At 47.8% G+C, this 18,590-nt stretch overlaps 3 protein-coding genes across 3 annotated transcripts; 1 reads left to right on the top strand and 2 right to left on the bottom strand.

The window, feature by feature from the left end:
• Positions 1-1,751: 1,751 nt before the first annotated feature.
• CI109_101299 (uncharacterized protein) lies at positions 1,752-5,421 on the top strand (the record flags this gene model as incomplete). Its single annotated transcript, XM_032006460.1, has 5 exons — positions 1,752-2,454; positions 2,517-3,585; positions 3,663-3,716; positions 3,767-5,232; positions 5,327-5,421. The coding sequence occupies 5 exons, from the start codon at positions 1,752-1,754 to the stop codon at positions 5,419-5,421; spliced, it is 3,387 nt and encodes a 1,128-aa protein (XP_031859295.1).
• Positions 5,422-5,716: 295 nt separating this feature from the next.
• CI109_101298 (uncharacterized protein) lies at positions 5,717-6,717 on the bottom strand (the record flags this gene model as incomplete). Its single annotated transcript, XM_032006461.1, has 3 exons — positions 5,717-5,997; positions 6,098-6,112; positions 6,180-6,717. The coding sequence occupies 3 exons, from the start codon at positions 6,715-6,717 to the stop codon at positions 5,717-5,719; spliced, it is 834 nt and encodes a 277-aa protein (XP_031859296.1).
• A 10,296-nt stretch (positions 6,718-17,013) lies between these two features.
• Positions 17,014-18,195, bottom strand: CI109_101297 (uncharacterized protein; the record flags this gene model as incomplete). The annotated part of the gene is made up of 4 exons (XM_032006463.2): positions 17,014-17,169; positions 17,258-17,475; positions 17,549-17,869; positions 18,135-18,195. The coding sequence occupies 4 exons, from the start codon at positions 18,193-18,195 to the stop codon at positions 17,014-17,016; spliced, it is 756 nt and encodes a 251-aa protein (XP_031859298.2).
• Positions 18,196-18,590: the final 395 nt, after the last annotated feature.

The raw sequence follows: 18,590 nt of genomic DNA, 5'->3' as shown, positions 1-18,590 counted from the left end.
GTCCTGATGTTTTACTTCCTCTTATTCTGCTCAACACCGGGTTCTCGAATTCTGAGCGATGACACTAAGCACGAGCAAATAGCACCAGAGCACCGACATTGACCTTGGTGCAAAAGCTTGTCAAGCATAAGCAAGACATTCGCAGGGAGTTCGGACATCTCCTGTCCCGCTATAATCTATCGGCTCGAACACAGCTTTTGTCTGTGCGTAGTACAACTAACATGTGTATGAGGGGGTTGCCGTAGAGCCGAGAGGGATGGAAAGGGTATTGTTTTTTTACCTTTCAATGAAACGCCACACCTTGCTGAACCTGATTTACAGAGCCACTGACGCGAGTTGGCCCCTTGCGCAAGTCGGTTCATTGCGCGCAGAGGGGGGTTAGGTTGACTGCGGAGGACACAGAGTATTAGATGCCGATATGCTGTCCGTAAAAAGCTTGCCTTAGACGTTGATACTTGGAAAGGATAGGACATGCCGCAACGTGCAGCTGTAGTGGGAGGTACCAGTAACTGTAGTCGCTTGGAGACGAGATCTTACCAGGGTATAGATAGTTATGGCATCTTGACGACATGATCACCGGAGATCCCGACTCGGAGGAACCGGTGACTTGGACTTGGAGTGGACATAGCGCAGTTTCCAGTTGTCCATACAATGTTGCGCTGGTCACTTCGTCGTCAGGAGCTTGAAGATACCCCTGCCACTGGGCATCGCCGACTCAAAGTGTCAGTGATACGTTCGGGACACAATGCACGACGCATTCCTCAATGTCAGTGCCTCTACGTGTGTCAAGAGAAAGCAAAGCCAAAAATGTAATGTGAACAATGTCCAGGGGTCGTCATTATTATTCCGTGCATTTTCTTGTTCCTGAAGGCACTTGATCCTTCTACTCTTCTCTCTCTGCGATAGCTTGTGAATAGGGTTTTTATAAGATTTATGATTCCAACTTTCTGATTCCAATCTTCCCCTGGCCGCTAGGTCCTATAACTTATATCATCCCAGGCAGGGAGAGATACACGAGTATACTCTGTAGTCCCCTCTTTTCCCACTTCCACGAGGGAAAGGGAAAGGATAATGATTTGGTTTTAGATCAAACTCCTAGCTTCACTAGGACATTGCATGTCCACGATCCTCATCAATCTTCTTCTTCTTCTTCCGTTCATATCGTCTTCCACACAGTCTGGCTGAGCGTTGGTTGTGTTCTTTCGTTTCCATCAACTCCCTTCGACGCCATCGATTGAGATCGTCTCACCTTCGACGCGGTTCTCACCTCGGACGCGGTTCAATCTTTCCAACCTCGACCGGCCTCTTTTTTCGAGACCGACCTCCACCGCGCACTTTCCTCCAAGCGAAGATCATCTATAATCTGAACATCTCGTCCATCGTGTTAGCTTCTCGGTGTACCGGAAGTCACAGGCGTACCCCTGTCTGACTCGTTGTGAAGAACGGAACTCAAGCGGAATACGAAGACGCTCTACGGCAGAGTTAGATTTGCAAGAAGTTACCGATAAACGGTCGGGCGTGTCCGTACAACCGCTACTTGGTGAGTATTGTCTTTCCCCTCACCGCACTGACCATTGGTCTCCCATCCACTGGTCGTTTCAGACGCTATCAACCGTCGGACTGACCCGTTTCAGGTGATCAGACCTCACCCGACTTATCGACGCTATTAATATCGCATGGCTGAACCTCTCGTCATCATATTCAACAACAACTTCTAGTCCCCCTTCGTCTCTTTCCCATTGCCCGACATTATGCCTCGAGCACCTCCGCAGCCTTCTTCGGGCCTGGGTATCGAAGACGAGATGTCATTCGGCTCAGATGAAGACCTTCTCGAGGATGTGGGAGAAATCCCATTACCCAACATCGTCCCCCCTCTGCCTTCTGCGCCATCTATTCAAGCTCGCCATCCTCCGACCGCTCGCGTAGAGAAACCGAAGAGTGGACGATTCAGCTCGGGATTCAAGAGTCTAGGCAGTTCCAAGAAAGACAAGGATAAAGATGATAGTAGACGGAAGAGAACGACAACGGAGGAAACGGTTAAACTGTCCCAACCGTCGTTCAACTCAATATATCCTGCATCTGCGAGCAGGTCCAAGAAGGACTCGAAGCAACTCGCCAAGTCTTCCTTGGTCATTGAACCGCAATTGGAGTCAGTGTTAGACCTCGCTGCTATGGGAAGTCCATCAGCATACAGTGGAAGTGGGAGCGCTTCGGGTTCCACCCCGAGCTTGGGATCAGTTCCCACACCGGCAGGGTCAGCGAGCAAGAAGAAAGGGTTGATGGGAGCATTCAGGGGACTAGGAATCGGGAGTGGGGCAAAGAAAGAGGAGCCGGTGAATGTGTTCGGTGGAGCTGGTGGTGGAGGGGGCGCGAGACGAGTCGATGATATCAGACGGGACAACGGACTATACCCCGTCAAAAGTATTGACAGCTTTGGCACCAAAAGCGATTACTGTGAGTGTGACTCGGATGTATGCTACGTGGAGGTTTGTGCTGATGTACCTCGGTATCTGAAGCTCGCCAACAATCCATTGATATACCTTCCACCTTCTCGTCACCTCGTACCGAATCTTCCAATCAATCGAGTCATCAACATCATCTAGCGCCTATCTCCATGTCTCCCTTCCAACCACTACCGCCGGATCTCACACCCGATTCTACCGTTCGCTCTTCCATTGCCTCTCATCAATCCAGTCTGTCATCCTTACAGCGTCGAACCAGTGTCGCGGCGTCAATTGCTACAGGCAACGATATCGGCCCAGAAGAGTCACCTGCCTTGTTCAATACAGGTATACTGGGCAAATTCCCTGAAATACCTTTCGATGCTCACCAAGCACCTGCACATATCGCGGACCCGAAACCGAGGCCATCAATCGTCTCTTTCACGACTGACTCCTCTGGTGTCCCGGCCGAACCAATCTCTATGGCGTTTGCCGACATTACATCTGTTCTCCTTCCTACATTCCCCGCAACCATCTCCTCCCTAGAGTCCATCCAGATCCTCTCGGCTACAGTGATTCGCCGTACTCTCATCAATCCAGGTATGCCCGACAAGGAGAAGAGCAGTTCTATCCGAAGTCTGGCAAATATGTTACCCAGCAACGGAAACAGTAATTCGGCAGGCCCAAACACACCGAAGAAAGCACTCTGGATCACTCAACAGATGGTGCTAACCTCTTTCAAAGTCGGTGGATCCTCACCCTCCGCTACTCCTAATCTATCCGAATACCCTTCTTCGAACATATCTACTATGGGAACGAGCAATTCAAGGACAATCGCCCATCTTCACTTGTTCAGTCTTCAGGGCTCAGTTCCGGGAGGGAAGTCGTCCAGTGGCTTAGGAGGCGTAGGACTGGGGATCAGCTCTTCACAATCATTCGGTCAGAGACCTCGTCGAGCTAGCATCATAAGCGCTGGAAGTGGTGACGATAGCGAAGTGGCGAGGAAGCCAATCAGAGGAGAGAGCACTGCAGGAGTATGGGACGAGCCGGAAGGACAGAGAAAATTTGTGATGAGGATAGGATTTGGAGGACAGGACACTAAAGGCGACGATGAAGCGGAATGGGTTGTGGAGATGAGGAATGCGTGAGTTGTGTGCTTCTAGATCAATCAGTTATATAATGCTCCTTACAACGAGTGGGAAGCTGATGGAGCGATTTTAGGGAACAACTGCATGAATGGATCAGACAGATCAAGTCCATCGCTGTCGTCATTCGGTAAGCTCACCATCATGAAAATCTCAGATGATGCTGACTGTTTCTTTCAGGGCTGAACAAGAGGGCCACGGTCGAGCTATACGGGAAGCTTACAATGCAGGATCGATGCGAGGCGATGATCTCGCTCTGGAGCTCGATATGCAGCGTCGATCTGCCAGTATCCGATCTCCGCAATCTTCCTCTCATCCCGCCCTCGCACATGAATACCACGAGACTTCGCCGCTGATCGAGCGGAATGAGGAGGATGAGGATGTCAGAGGACGACCTACCACTTTCGACCGCATGCCCTCAGCTGCACGCGGCGAGTCACCGGATATGCTCAGTCCTGAAGACGCCATATCTACTGCGCGTCCCGCTGCACCGGCAAACACCTTCCTCACGAACAAAGCTCTGCCCGCCAATCCTGCCGTGGAACACCCCAGCACAGTCTCACCATCATCCTCCAGGCCGGGTACCGCTTCCTCCGCTGGTACCAATCAAACTTCACTTGGACGAAGTGCCTCTATCTCGCGAAACGGAGGGACAATGCTCAGAAAGAAGCCAAGTTGGAGTTCTTCGACAAGTGGAGGGAGTAGTGTGTTGGCGAGGAAGTTTGGCAAAACAATGTCTCCCCCTCCACCTCCCCCATTGGGCGCACCGCCTTCCGCACCTCTGCCTGCGTTACCAACCGAGTCATCGGCTGGATCTGCTACTAGTATGATGCAGTCACACACGATTCCATCTACCTTTGGATTGGGAGCTACTGTGGGCGAACCATCACATGCCGACATGCCGTCACATTCCATCCCGACGTCGCCCCGGGGCTCATTGCCTTCTCCCGATATCACAGATGACGAGCTAGCTTTCCTACGAGCGAGGCAAGGTGGACGAGCAACATCTCTACCTACGTCCGACTCGAGCGTCGGTAAAGCCGCAGCTGCAAAATTGAAGAAGGAACGATTCATGGCGGCTTTCAAGCCTATCCCATTAGCACCAGAAGTGGAGACGAGTCCAAAGTTGGGTGGCGTGGGAGAGACCAATTCCCCTTCTTTGTCTTCTGGCTCCATCCTTCCTTCAGTCGCTCAGCCGACATCTGCGACTTCTCCACTTGGAGCACACGTTGCTCAGACGGCTATGGCGACGCCCACCATGAGCGTCCCTACTCTATCACGGTTGGAAAGTACGACATCTAGCGCAACGGGATTCTTCACTCCTACCGAGGGATCGATCTCACATTTCGATTCAGAAGCCAGTCCCAAGACGAGATCACAGGGACAAGAGAAGGAGGAAATGGAGGATGAGAGCGGGATGTCTACCCCGTCAACTTTGCACCTAGCGCTCGGCGATGGCCAATCCCAATCATCCGGGACAGATGTGGCCTCGATCAATATTGATGGAGAAGGATATCGACCCGACTATAGGAGATTTGCGTCCGACGCTGTAAGTCTCAATAGTATGGCGAGCAGTATGGGAAGCAGTCGAGCAAGTACGAATGCCAGTAGACGAAGGAGGGAAAGGAAAGTAGCAGTGGACGTTAGTGAGTGTCACACCGCCACTTGCTCATCTCCAGCCCCAACTCTTCCGAGCGAACCAAGACGCAAACTGACCGGGGTGTTTATTGCGTGTTCTAGTGTCGGAATTCAGCGAGAGTCCCGATGCGGCCTTCCAAGCTGAAGGAGAAGAAGCGATCCAAGAAGATAGACCGAGAGTTATCCGATTTGCCTAGATGGAAACGGAACGGAACGGAATGAATGGGATAGAAAGGTTTGGTCTTGACAAGACTCGAGCGGTAGTACGCGGCAGGGCCGTTTACTAATTCTCGATCAAGTTACGGAGGAAGGATAGGAGTATTCGATAGATAGACAGACACACAAGGATTTGACGACATATTCATGAGTATTTTGAGATGATATGAACTATGACATGCGGAGCATGCGAGATGCATGGATTGAGAGGTCATACAACGGTAACGATCGAGATAGGGTATAAATTGTGCTTGGTATGATGGTCAGAGTTGAGGTCTATCTGTTCGCTGTAGCACCTGCTCGTAGTACGTCCAGAACCGCTTTACTCCCCGCTTTTAACCCCTCCCTTCTAGTGAATTCGAGAGAAGCTCGCTCTTCTGCCCATCGCGTGAGTTCGGACAGCGTAGGCGCTGCAGATGGTGAGAGATTATTTGCTGGCTCCGAGATGGCGGCTGAAGGTGTAGGATCGGAGGTCGTGATGGAGGAAGGAAGAGTGGGTAACGCTCCGAAGTGATGGGATTGAGAGAGGGTGATGAGTGATATGAGGAGTTGTGTACCTACGAGGAGGGGAAGCGAATCAGCCTTTGTCAAAGAAGATAGTGGCAGTACAGAGCATATGAGGAAAGGCATATAGTCGAGGGAATCAAGGACACTCACATTCGGTATGTAAGCCTACAGCAGGAGACCATTCGTATCAGCACCACGTTCTATCCCCGTTAGTGAACTGAACAAAACCTACCCTCTATCCTCGTCATGTCTCCTTCTTGTGCACCGTCAAACACCCTCCCTTCTACCTCTTTAACTTCCTCCAACACATGTTCTAACCTCACCAACATCGACTCCGCATCTTGCAAACCCCTTATCAAATCTTGTCCTCCTCCCCCACCTCCCACACCAGCACCAGCACCGCCGTCCACAACTCCTAAAGCAGGATTACCCAGCTGACCTCCGCTGCCTAGGCCGGGTGTGAGACCTCCGGCTGCTGCTGCAGCAGCTATCAGTGCCGAAGTATTGGGTGTGATCCCTCCTCCTCCCGCTGCTCCTGCCATGAAAGCGTAATTGGGAGATATCCCACTTCCCCCTAGAGCAGAGGGAGTTTGACCACTTCCCGTTCCGGGATGGGAGAATGAGGGGATCGCAGATGAGATGAGTTGTGATAAAGGCGAAGGAGCGAAGATGGGTCCGGTGTTACCTTGATTAGGGAGCGGGGAAGGGTGCGTGAGTTGGGGGAAGGAGAAGGGTGAGGAAGTCGGGTGCGAAGGGAAAGGAGAGGACATGATGGGCGATCGTTCTACTGCGCAGGCGTTCTGTCGGGGATGTTGTCTGCCCACGTCTGTCCACTCGGTGAGTTGTGAGGTAGCCGAAGGCGGTGTGATACCAGGTTATAGTGATGATGCAAATGTGGTGTTTCCGAACAGTAGATTGTATGAATGGACTACTGACGATAGGAACAATATCGATCGCTCGCTTTCAGTTAAATCGCTCGCGAGCGTGTTGACAAGATTAGCCGAAGTGGCACTTCGTTCTCGGTGGATTGGTTTTCCATCTGTATCCTTCGCACGGTGTATTCCAAATATGCTCCAAGTGTTCATCTCGCAACAATCTCTCATCATATCAAAAGAAGCTAATCCTTTGAAATAATAGGCCTCAGGTCGTCCATCCACCTTGACCCTCCCTTTCCTTGTAGTGGGCAGTAAGTAACATGTAAGAGAATCACGTCCTTTTCACCTGAGGCTTCTTGTTCTGATATGTCTGAGCTGACTGACTATCGTGCAAAGGCACTTGTCAGCTTGAGCAGGGTATATATTGCTCTAAAGTCTTGCTCTTCGCCACTGGTCGTTAACTTAAACTGCGGAATTATAATCACTTGACCAATGCAAAAGCTTCTCCTTCCACAAATCTGTTATTATTTTCAATTCCATTTCAGGATGTCACCACGCTCTATAGCTTCATCTGTGACCATGCAGGGATCAGAACACAGTGAATCTGGGTCTAGCCATCAGTCTGTGCAGCCCAGCCATGACCCAGCCTCTGATATAGCAGATCCCATCCCACAATATGACCTTCACCCTCCAACACAAATTTACCAATCCAACCAACCATTCAGAGGCAGCTTCGAATCAGCTTGGACTATGGCTATACCCCCTGATAAGACAAGATGGACACTATTTGACGGTATCATCTCAATCGCTCCTCAAACTCATGCAAACATGACAACAGCATGCAGGTTGGTAATTTTCCAGCTGCGCCACATGATGTGGAGATACTGATGTAGAAGTCCTCATCTAGCGCTGCAGAGTTGACTGCCAGAGCAGCCAGCTCATATGTCACATTCAACAAGGATGGACGCGCCTGGGACTTACCTTTGTGCCATGGTATATGTATAGAACGAAATTTGGGTGATGAATCCTCTCACATACATACTGTGTTGTAGGACAAATAGAGATCAAATCATATTGCAATCCAAATGATCATGGTACCAAGATCTTGAGGTCACCCATGATCAACACTTTACTGCCACTCATCAGTCAGTGGGAAGGAGATGAACAACCACATATATTTATGAGTGTTATAGCAATGCATTATGGCTGGTCAGACGTTTATCTTGTGGAAGGCTTCATCAACCCATTACTCCGACCTTATGTACTCAGATATCCTATGCCGCTTTTTGTGACACCTCTATGGCCTGATGTCTGTTTTGTGACAATCAGGCCGCCCAAACAAAACATCCCTCACTCTATCTTTTCCCAGATTGATCAGATATGATTTTGGCCTACATAGGGTATTCTGATTCTGCTCACCATTCGAGAAGTAGTACTGGGGCAAAGTCATAGCTGCAACATTATGTCTTCTTATCCTCCTCCTAATATGCCTTCTGTTTTGTACTACAATTGGTGAGCTTCATGCCTTCCAACTCAGGCATCTTTGCTCTTTTGGGTTAGACATGGGCCTTCCTCCCATTGCCTCCTCTATGTTAACAAGGTGTAAGATCGATTACATTGACACATCTTGTATGAAGTCTCCTGAGTCAGAACTGTACACTCTCAACGCAAATTACTGAAATTACCAATCGGCTTCCAACACCAGTACAACAGACTAATTCTTCTGATCCACATGACTCAAGACTGGTTTGATTCTATCTCTTCTCTCTTCACCGACCCACCAAGCCAGATCAGAACAGCCTTGACCACTCAAACTGAGACCTCATACAATATGGGACCAAGCCTTGAAGCTTGTGCAGAACAGGTACCTCAGCGTCCAAGCCATGCTTATCTATACCGAGGTCAATCCAACACTGAACATAAATCAGGTACAGAGTGGCCACTACCTCTTCAGACCTTGACAGCTCTGACTACTGATGAGGACAGCAACACTAGCAATCAGCCAGCTCATTCAAAGATGAAAACCAGGTAAGCAACAGAAAAAGTCTACCACACCAATTTAATGGTCATGTGCTCAAGTTATATGCCTCTCACAGCTCTCATAATACAGCTTCTAGTGCAGTCGAAACATGCCAGTGCTGTGCTGCAAGCAGCTGCCAAAGCTGTGGAGAGGCATGTCAGAGCTGTTGTACATGTGCTTTTGATACATACCAGTTACCACTTGAGATGACCAGCCCACTTGGGAAGCTTCTGGTAAGCAACCTGGTTGGTAGAGTCATAGTGAAAGGGAAACCCCACTAGGGGAGTCCTCCCCTATACTGATCTTCTGTCACTTTACCTGCTTGATAATTGTGATGGATCGACCTGGTGGCAACCACCGACATCTGGGTGGCAGAAGACCTGCTTGCCATTAGTTAATATATTGGTTTGGTACACACTTTATCACAGTCAACACATTACTTCATCTACTGTTATTTGTGGAAGGCTCTACCCGCCACACAGCAGCATTCAAGTCATCCATCCATGTTATTGCACACCTGCAGCAAATCAAACTGATCACTTCTGTCCACCTAGAAGTGTTACATCCATATGAGTAAAAGTCACTAGCACCATTTTGATGCAGAAAGCTTTTATACCCTTTCATTGTTTGGCCAATCATGCAGGATACATATAACATCTACCTCTGTCTCCATTCCTTGGCCAACAAGTAGAAGGCAAGCAGGTGATTGTTAAGCCTTCTTTATTCTGAAACATGTAATGGGTTGTGTCTGAGTAGTGGTCTTCCATTCTGACGATGTCTGGTTCTTGCCTCAGAGTTGTCACTTCCAGGTTCAAATGCTGCGGCCCTTCTTCACTTTGCCTTCCATGTGTAACCCCTTCCCCCTGATGTATGACATGTAACAGCTATGACTTCCTGTCTTCTTTCCCAAGTTGCTCCTGCATTCTAAATGATACGCTGCCTTCCTCCTCATATGCAACTTGTAGCAGAATGGACCTCCTTTTACATGTGCCCTCTGTTGCTGGTTGCTTCTCATCGAGCAAAAACAACATGGCAGTAATGCTCTTACACCTGCAAGGTATATATGTTACTCTTCTTCCTGCAGGTGTCTCACAAGCTCTTGATTTTACATTCAAATGTCAACCTCAATCATTTTGCAGCATACGTCAATCTGCCCTCCACGTACAGCTACAAATCTCGCACAATCATCATGTCTTCCAGTCCCCTTGACTCCACTGCTTCCCACATTTCCAATGGTACAGCCCGCAGTGGCACTGCATCAGACCAGCAGTCTGTTGATGGGTATGAATTGGGTCCAAACATGGAAGCAAACGTCCCACGATATCCTTCTTCAACTCACCATTGTCCAACACAGTCTTCTCATCATCACTCAACTGTTGACACACAGGCCATACCCCTGCAGAATATGAGCAGCTTGGAGAATGTTGGGATCATAACCCATCCTCCAACAACCACTTCAAATATGTCTGCAGGCTCCATGTAGGTCTGATAGGTCCTTGAGCATAAGATGTGTTGATGCTGAGTTTCAACTTTATTTGGATAGTGTTGTAGCTCCAGCATCAATCGCGACCCAAGCACATCAGAACAGTGCTACCAGCAGTGATGCCAACAGTGCTGATAGCTCTGCTACCAATGATGACAGAATCTGTGGACATGAGTTCAAGCTTTTGAGTCGTGCATACCCTCAGACTGTTGCTGTGAGCACGTTTGCCGTAGGGCTCACTTGCATGGGTGTAGGGGGGATTGTGGCTGACATCATGAGTAAGAATCAGAAATGAGAGCTCTTTATGTCACCTGTTATAGAATGAATGCAGCTGTAGTATTGATAGTCCCACAGGTACCCTCCGATTTACAAGACATGTACCTCAGAGGTGTGTGCATCTCACTTTGACAAAGCGGGACAAGGGAGAATATTTTAGCCAAAGTGCTCCTATTGCATGATTTCTGTGTTATCCAGAGTTGACCAACTGGTACAAGATGCCCAGGAGGCAGTCCAGACAGCTTTATCATTGGCTCCATTATTGGGCTCTATAGGCCTCTGATGATTCCGGATAGGGGTGGTGAGGAGCTGCGCTGGTAATCCAAAGAGGAATTAGGTTGGTGCATCTTTGATTACCACTGCCATTAGGTCTACTGGGCAATTGAATATCATACTATGAGAAGGTTGGTCGCGCAACACCCATTTCATAGCAGTAAACAAGTCAGTAAATTCCCGGTCCTTGATTTGAGTATGACTGGTTTATCTGGACCTATGCTGAGCATGGCAGCTGTCAAACTTCTGGTCACGTTGTTGGACTCAGCATCCATGCTTCACATACTCACTCATCCCAAAAGATAGTGCCACAGCTGAGTACCTCGGAACATACATTACTGCTATTCAAAAACTTTTTCTGTCTGAGCAACCTCAATTGTGCGTGTCATCATGGCTATGCCACATTATAACTCCTGGAATTTGATGTATTCAGCCAGAACTCCAGCAGATTTCCTCTTTGGTGTACGCTGACCACCTTTGGCAATCCTTACTGGCTTTACCTCAATCTTGTCCTTGTTGCAAGTGTTTTCAAGCTTCCAGATGATCTTAATCCATACAATCATCACATTTCCTCATCTGTCGGCTCTGCTAGAAGAAACTCGAAAGGGCTTGCCAGGCCGTGGAACAATTCCAAGGAGCTGCTGCTAAGTGTGCCTTAAGAGTCATAACCTGATATCTGTCTACGTGGCTTTTTCCAAGGACCCTGTCTCTGAACATCTTTCTGACAACTACGATATCAGTCTTCAAATTTGTTCCCCCTACTGGATGTATTCTTGGCCTTATGTGACATGCAACCGCATTGGCCTCTTTTCTGCTCACTCATTTTAATCCTTTCTCTGACAAATCTGCAGGGTTTGGCCTGGTCTCTACTCTGTTACACAAGTGGTATCCTTTTAATCTGATCTCCTCACAATTGTTGCTCTTGAATCTGACTGATCACCTAGCTTGTATGTTCTTGCATTGTGCAACGGATAAATGAGTGCTGATCTTGTCAGGTCTACAGTAAAACTTTTCATCCAGCAATCAACATCCTAACCAAGTCTCCTATACTCTTGTGACAATCTCATAAACCACCATACACCTCATTGATCACTGCAAGATGTCTACCAACCCCTTTGACTCCACTGTCTCCCTGATCTCACATCAATCAGAGCGCATCAGCTCTGACCTTGTTTCGACTTCAGAGAGATCGGTGGTTACGAACTCGCACCATGTTGATTATTACTGATACTTCTGACCAAGAATCAGCTGCTCAGTATGACCGGGCACCAGACCTAGAAGCAAGCAGGCCCCAGTATCCTGAGTATCCTCCATCAGTGTACCACACAAATCACACCTTTCAAAGTGACTCCAATCAATCCAATGTTGTGTCTCAGAACATCCCCCTTCAGACAGTGAGAAGGTACCGTCAGGTCATCTATGACCAGCCTGAATCCATTTCAAACATGTCATTGAGCTCCAGGTAGGTAGAATGGCATATAATCTGTTGTGGCACACTTGTTGACATTGGTGTCTCCTGCAGGGCTTTTGATACAGCATTGACGACCGCCAAATCATGTCAAGCCTATGCTGCAAGTGGCTGCCATAGATGTGCAGAGGGATACAAGACCTGCATTTGTGACTCACCTCAGACTGTTCTCATGACCATTTTGGGGGCAGGATCTGTGGCTCTGGTTGGGGGGATATTTATAGATGTACTGAGTGGAGGAAAGTGATGAGTATGTGTGAACTAATAATATATGTTATAGTTGTGAATCCAAGCTGTGATGTGATTATACGGACTCAACATTGAACCTCAGGAGGCTAAAAGAGGCTTGGTTCATGCACTTCATCTCAGTAAATCAGAAAGAGGAGCATATTGACAAGAAAAAGTGTGTATGCCATTCAGGCTCCCAATCTTATTGGCACCAAGACTGAAAACCACAATTCCTGACGAAACAACATAACACACAGATGTTTACCTCTGTTTCATAGCACAACACCTACCCAGTGGTCAGCTACCCTATTACACTTCGTATAGCTCCAAACTGGAGTTCTCCTGATCTCAGCTCATAGACAACAGTCCATCCTCTCATGATCATCTGCAGTGAATTGCACTCCTCTTGTCTAGTAATGGTCAGAGCCCCTTTTAACTTTGAACAGAGAGCCATAATTTTCCAGTCTTATTGCTTCTCCAATTTGGCCAATCCAAGAACACCATCAGGTCTTGGTGGTTGTTACAAAGATTAACCTTACACATCTTGCCATGCACAAGTTGGACCTCCTGAATGGTTGTCCGTTTGTATTGTGAAGGAAAAATCAATGGTTGTTGTCTCCTGAACTTTTCCCGTTCCTCTGAAACATGTCATTGACATGATCTGCTCTTCATGGGTGGAGACAACTCTGCAAGGTGTCTGAGTCTTGCAATGCAGGCAGCATGCTCCCTTTGATGTGACAATATGTGACATGTAAGAACACTGAAACAATACTGATCTTTCTTCTCCATGACCCCCATTGAAATGCCTTCCCTTGAACACATTTCCAAAAAGATGACTCCTTTAACCTTGAGCCCCCTATGTTGTGCTCCTTGACAATCTGACCAGGAAACTTGTGCTACACCTATCATATTGGTAAGCTCTATATGTTACTCTTACTTGTTTCTTTCTCACACATCAACTCTCACACATCAACTTGCACAACACCAATCAACTTCAGCATAATTTAGTATCACATACCGCTTCGATTCTCATATTCATTACAAATTTCTTTATACATCATGGACTATTTACCCTCCTTCCCTTCCAGATCAACTGCCTACACCAAGCTTTCCAATGATGACACTACATATGATGTCTCACAGCTGGAAGCGGGTCGGTCAGCATGTGCAAGATGTGCTGAACACTCTCATTCCTTCTCACAATCAGGTGGCACCATTGTTTCAATGCCTCCAGAACGTGTCAGCATGACTGCTACCATGGACAACAGGTATGTTGGAACCAGTTTCTGCTGGCCATATTGTTCTGGTACAATGCTGATGAATCACATATTTTCCAATCCCCTTTCAGTCAGCTCAGTGCAGCTGAAGCAGCTTCTTCAGCAGATGATTGTTGTGGTGGTATGAAGGAGACTTTCAGGACTGGAAAGCATGTTGGTGCACTTAGCTGCGGCTTGATAACTGTGTTTGGCTGTGCATTCGGTACAGCAACGCTTTGGAAACACAAGGCCGCTTAGCCCAACAATGCAGTACAGTTGCCAATCATTGGCCTCTCTGGCAGCACAAACCCTCACTTTCTCTTTCTTTCACTCGATCCTCTGTAATATAGATGCAAGTACTTAAGTATGAAGCACTCCCATCCTGTATCAATCACAGGAACATGTTTGTGTGTATGCCAAGCTCCCATCCCCTGAGTATACCTACTCATGAGGATTTCACACCCCTGTCAGGTCAGTTTGGAAACATCAGTTGGGTTAGTGAGCTTTGCCATACTGCACTGACTGCAGGAGTTTGTCCTCAGGTCTTGATTCAAGTAATACACTACTGTTATGGTCACCTATGATGAATGTCAAAGCCATTCTGACTGATCCATCATTGTGTTGAAATTGCTCACCAACACCATCTACAAAGCTTTGGAAAGGTCCCATCCTGTCAAGCAGGATTTAGCCCATGATAGGCCAAACCTTCTGTATGCAATCAAACAGGTAAGACAATTCTTTCCTTGCAATAACATGCCTTCTCATTGTCATAAGTCTCTTCTGCAAGCTGCTCCTTAAGGAGATACACAACTTCTTGAGCCTCTCATTTGGGTGTAGTTACTTTGATATCTTATTTGGTCATGGAAGTTGCTACACTCAAAGCAATGGAGTGTTGCCTTCTCACATTTTCAGGTCTTCCATTTCAACCATGTTATGATTATTGCTTCTAATGATGTCATGTTGCCCTGTCCAGTTAGCATGGCAGTATGGTCGATGGACTCAGGCTACACCCTTCAATCTGGTTGGGTACACAAAGTGATCCTGGCTGGCTGTCTGATCTCAACACTTTATAGCTATATTACAACAATGGTTGAGATGCATAAGCACCACATCTATTAAATGGCATAAGGTGGACAGCAAGGCGATTGAGTGGCTCATCACCAGTGATCAACTTCTCATTGTCAGGATCAAAAACATGTCTCCTGTCTGTGACACTGCAACAAGTATAGATGTCACTGGCAAGCCTTCTTTTTACTCAAAACACACAGAAGTGTGCATTGCCATCTTGAAGTCTTTCCTTCTGCTTGATCTAGGGTGATACACTTTCAAAGAAGGACTCTGCCTAGAAGTCACCGGCTCATTCACTGTTAGGAGTGTGTGTTTCCTTTGATTCAGCGAGACATAATATGTAACAGACATCGTAACAGTGGTGTACCCCTCGCTTACGTCCTTGTGTGTCTTCTACAGCAATGTGTCAGAGTGTGTGATTCTCAAGAAACCTATGCCTTCCAATTCAATACTGCTTGCCTATCAATACTGCTTGCCATTCTCATGTGTCAATTCAAGGTATAAAAGACACTCTTTTCCGCTTGTATTCTTTGCATGATACCATACAACAACTATTCCAACAACAGCACAAAGAGCATTGATTATCCACCACAGACACATCTATCTTCTGCCTTACATCTCATTTATCTGGCCCAAGATGACCGACAAGTCTTCCACTTCCACATCCAAATCCACTGCACCACAATCCACCAACCCTTCCAGCGGTGGACAATCCAGTGCAGGAGCATCTGCTCCTTATTGGAAGCAGTACACAAGCGGCTATAGGCCAGCCAGTCGGCTTTTGGAGTCCAATCCCCCTGAAACAAGAGTGTAGGTCCAAATGTTGTGCTGTCTACTGAGATTCAATGAGGAGGATGCTGACTGCAAATACAACATAGGGCCGCATTGACTTCTGTCCTTGAGGATGAGACACGCAGATTCAAAGCAATACCTTGCCCATTTGGGTGTACTACAGATCTATGCGCCCACAAGACACTTAATTTCAGTGGCAAGAAGTAGAGGAGTGATTGTAGCAACGAGTGAACAGCAAGCATTGTACTTAGACCATAGCCAGTTTGTTAGTTTGTTATTTTGTTCTATGTGCTATGTGCTATGGATGGTGAGATGATAGTGTGAGATGAGTTTTCATTCCAGACAAAGATACGTAATCCCACAAGCTATCATGGCATTCGATAGCTGCTCAAAACTAGGTCGAAGCTCGTCCGTCGTCCGGTTCTTTGTGGGCATCCGGTCAACTAGTCCGGCTTTCCTCGGTAGTCTCCGAGTTGCAGCGGGATACATGTTTAGAAAGCGTGATGCGAGCGTTCACACTACGAATCGCCTCAGCTAGTGGAACGGCCCCTCCTCTTACGCACTTATTTATGAAAGGTCGCGTGTAGCAATCGCAGAGCTTCGGGTCGGAATGTCGCCGCTTGATGTGATTCTCAGTATCGGAAGCAGCAGAGCGAGACGTTTCGTTGTCGTTGCAATTGTGGCCATGTATCATCACATAATGACTCTGTTGACATGTGGATACCGACACCAGCGACTGCCATTTTGACTAAGCACAACCGAAGTGCTAGACCAGGAGGCTTCCGTCGCAGTGAAGCGCAGACATACATACATGGAGCGGAAGTGGGATTACACAAGTCGATTCGACTGCATCGGCGTAACATATTTGCGCACACTTTATGTGGACGACAATTAGCTGGAATGTTGTCACTTGGAAAAGGACTGAGCCGGAAAACCGTGACGGCAAAGCGTCAAGTCGGAGCAGTACTATGACGAGTAATCGAGTACCCTCGAGCCTCAGAACGCACAAGGCTAGTAGGGGCCGCCTGGTGTCCGCTGCGGGCTTCGGTCCTGGGGATCGATGGGCACTTCTCCGTAGAGGACATACAGTAGGAGAGTCCAAATCTAACAAGCACACGAAGGACAGACTTTTCATTTCGCATATGCTAAATACCATACCATTATATACCTGTGTCAAATTTCCATTGTCCCGCACGCAAGTACAGTAGTCCATGATTCAAATAATTATAGTCCATTGTCTTTTAACCCATCCTACCAAAGCCGCTAACAATCGCTCCTAGTGGACCTCAAGCTAGCATCGTTGAGGTGTGGCGAATCGATTAGCCGATCAGGTGAAGATTGGAGGTAGAACGACCTTGTTTCCGATTCGGATCTGGTAGCAGTCTTGAGCGGCCGAAGCTGTCTTGAGGTCGAAAGCGATTGAACCGCAGAGGATGTAGATGTATTGAAGGTAGGCGTATTCACCATCGTCAAGGACGAATTTCTGTTTCAACGATCGTAGCGAACACAGTCAGTGAAATGATTCTCGCCTATGGCGCAGGTAATGAGAGTCGGTAGAAATCCGAACTCACCACTCGTTGATGCTCGTTCAATCCGTAATCGACAAGACCAGAAGTCTCAGCGATGAAAGTACCGTTCTTCCCACCGTTGTTGAAACTGCCGTACCAAGTAGCCTCTTCGAAGACGATGGTGTCCTTGCCAAAGGCGACAAACTTGTTGGTGATGACACCTCGGTTGATACTGCCTTGCAACGCAGGACCATCGATCGACGCACCGACAAAGGTGTTGACTGCGATGGGTTTCATCAACACTTGTCCACGAGTACTCATTGATAGGATGCCGAGCGCGGGAAGGTGACTTACTGTTCTCAGTCACGCCTTGAGAGAAGATGATAGGAGAAGCACCTCCAAACTTGTAGTTGATGGTGAACAAATAATCGAACTCTGGGTGAGAGGTCGCCCCGTATTTGTGTTCCTTGTCTTCCTTCTCCTTGTAGTCTTTCTCCTTGTAATCGTCCTTGTACTCGTCCTTGTACTCCTTCTCCTTGTCTTTGTAGTCGTCTGCTGCGACTAAGGCGCAAAGAAGACAAAGGGTCGCAACGACGAGGTGGGCGAATCGAACGTGGTTGAACATGATCAAACGAGTATGTATGGGCAAAGATGGAGCTAGCAGGTCGATCCGATCTGTAAATCTAAAGCGGGTGAGATTATCGTGGATACATGGGCTCAATCCCTTGCCTTTATATAGATATGTTTCCCCGTCCCGACGGCTTCTCGCCAGCACGTCAGTAGGCTTGGGATGTCAAGGGCAACTCTTCTTATCCGCAGTGCGTGATCGATCCCGAGTGCCGAATGGCGCGATAGTAAGAGCATCTTCATGATCGCCAAGTATTCCAGTACCTCATCAGTCCCGCTGTGGACAAGCAATTATTGAGCGGTTCAAGCAGACCTCTGCGGGGGACCTGTGCGGACGGCAGAAGGTGAGGAATCTGCCGATGACTCTGGGACATTGGTTGCCCTGCTTAGCTGTCTGAGCACCAACTTGGATGCTTCTCCATGCACGGCCTTCCCGTTGTGACTTGTACATTGGCTTGGCTTGCATTCTCCACGGTTGACGAAGTACAGTAAGGCCACCGGGTCAGTTCCGGCGGCTCGTCATAGTTTAGTGATCCCGAGTGGTAGCCATTGAATTTTTGGTACGGTGGGAAAGTATAACGTCAACTGCGGATAAGTTACAAGAAATCCATGATGGTAAGAGTGGTTACGCGCGAACCACATCCGCAGGAAACCATCACGAGATCTGATAACATCAATACATGTACTCGCAAACGTTAAGCGGATGGAACGGATTGGTATGCGTACAACGTTGCGGGACAAGATTTACGGCACTTCAATTGTAATACGT

The sequence above is a fragment of the Kwoniella shandongensis genome, chromosome 2 (genome assembly GCF_008629635.2).
Source record: "Kwoniella shandongensis chromosome 2, complete sequence".
Classification (NCBI taxonomy): domain Eukaryota; kingdom Fungi; phylum Basidiomycota; class Tremellomycetes; order Tremellales; family Cryptococcaceae; genus Kwoniella; species Kwoniella shandongensis.
This window is presented reverse-complemented; position numbering and strand designations above follow the sequence as displayed.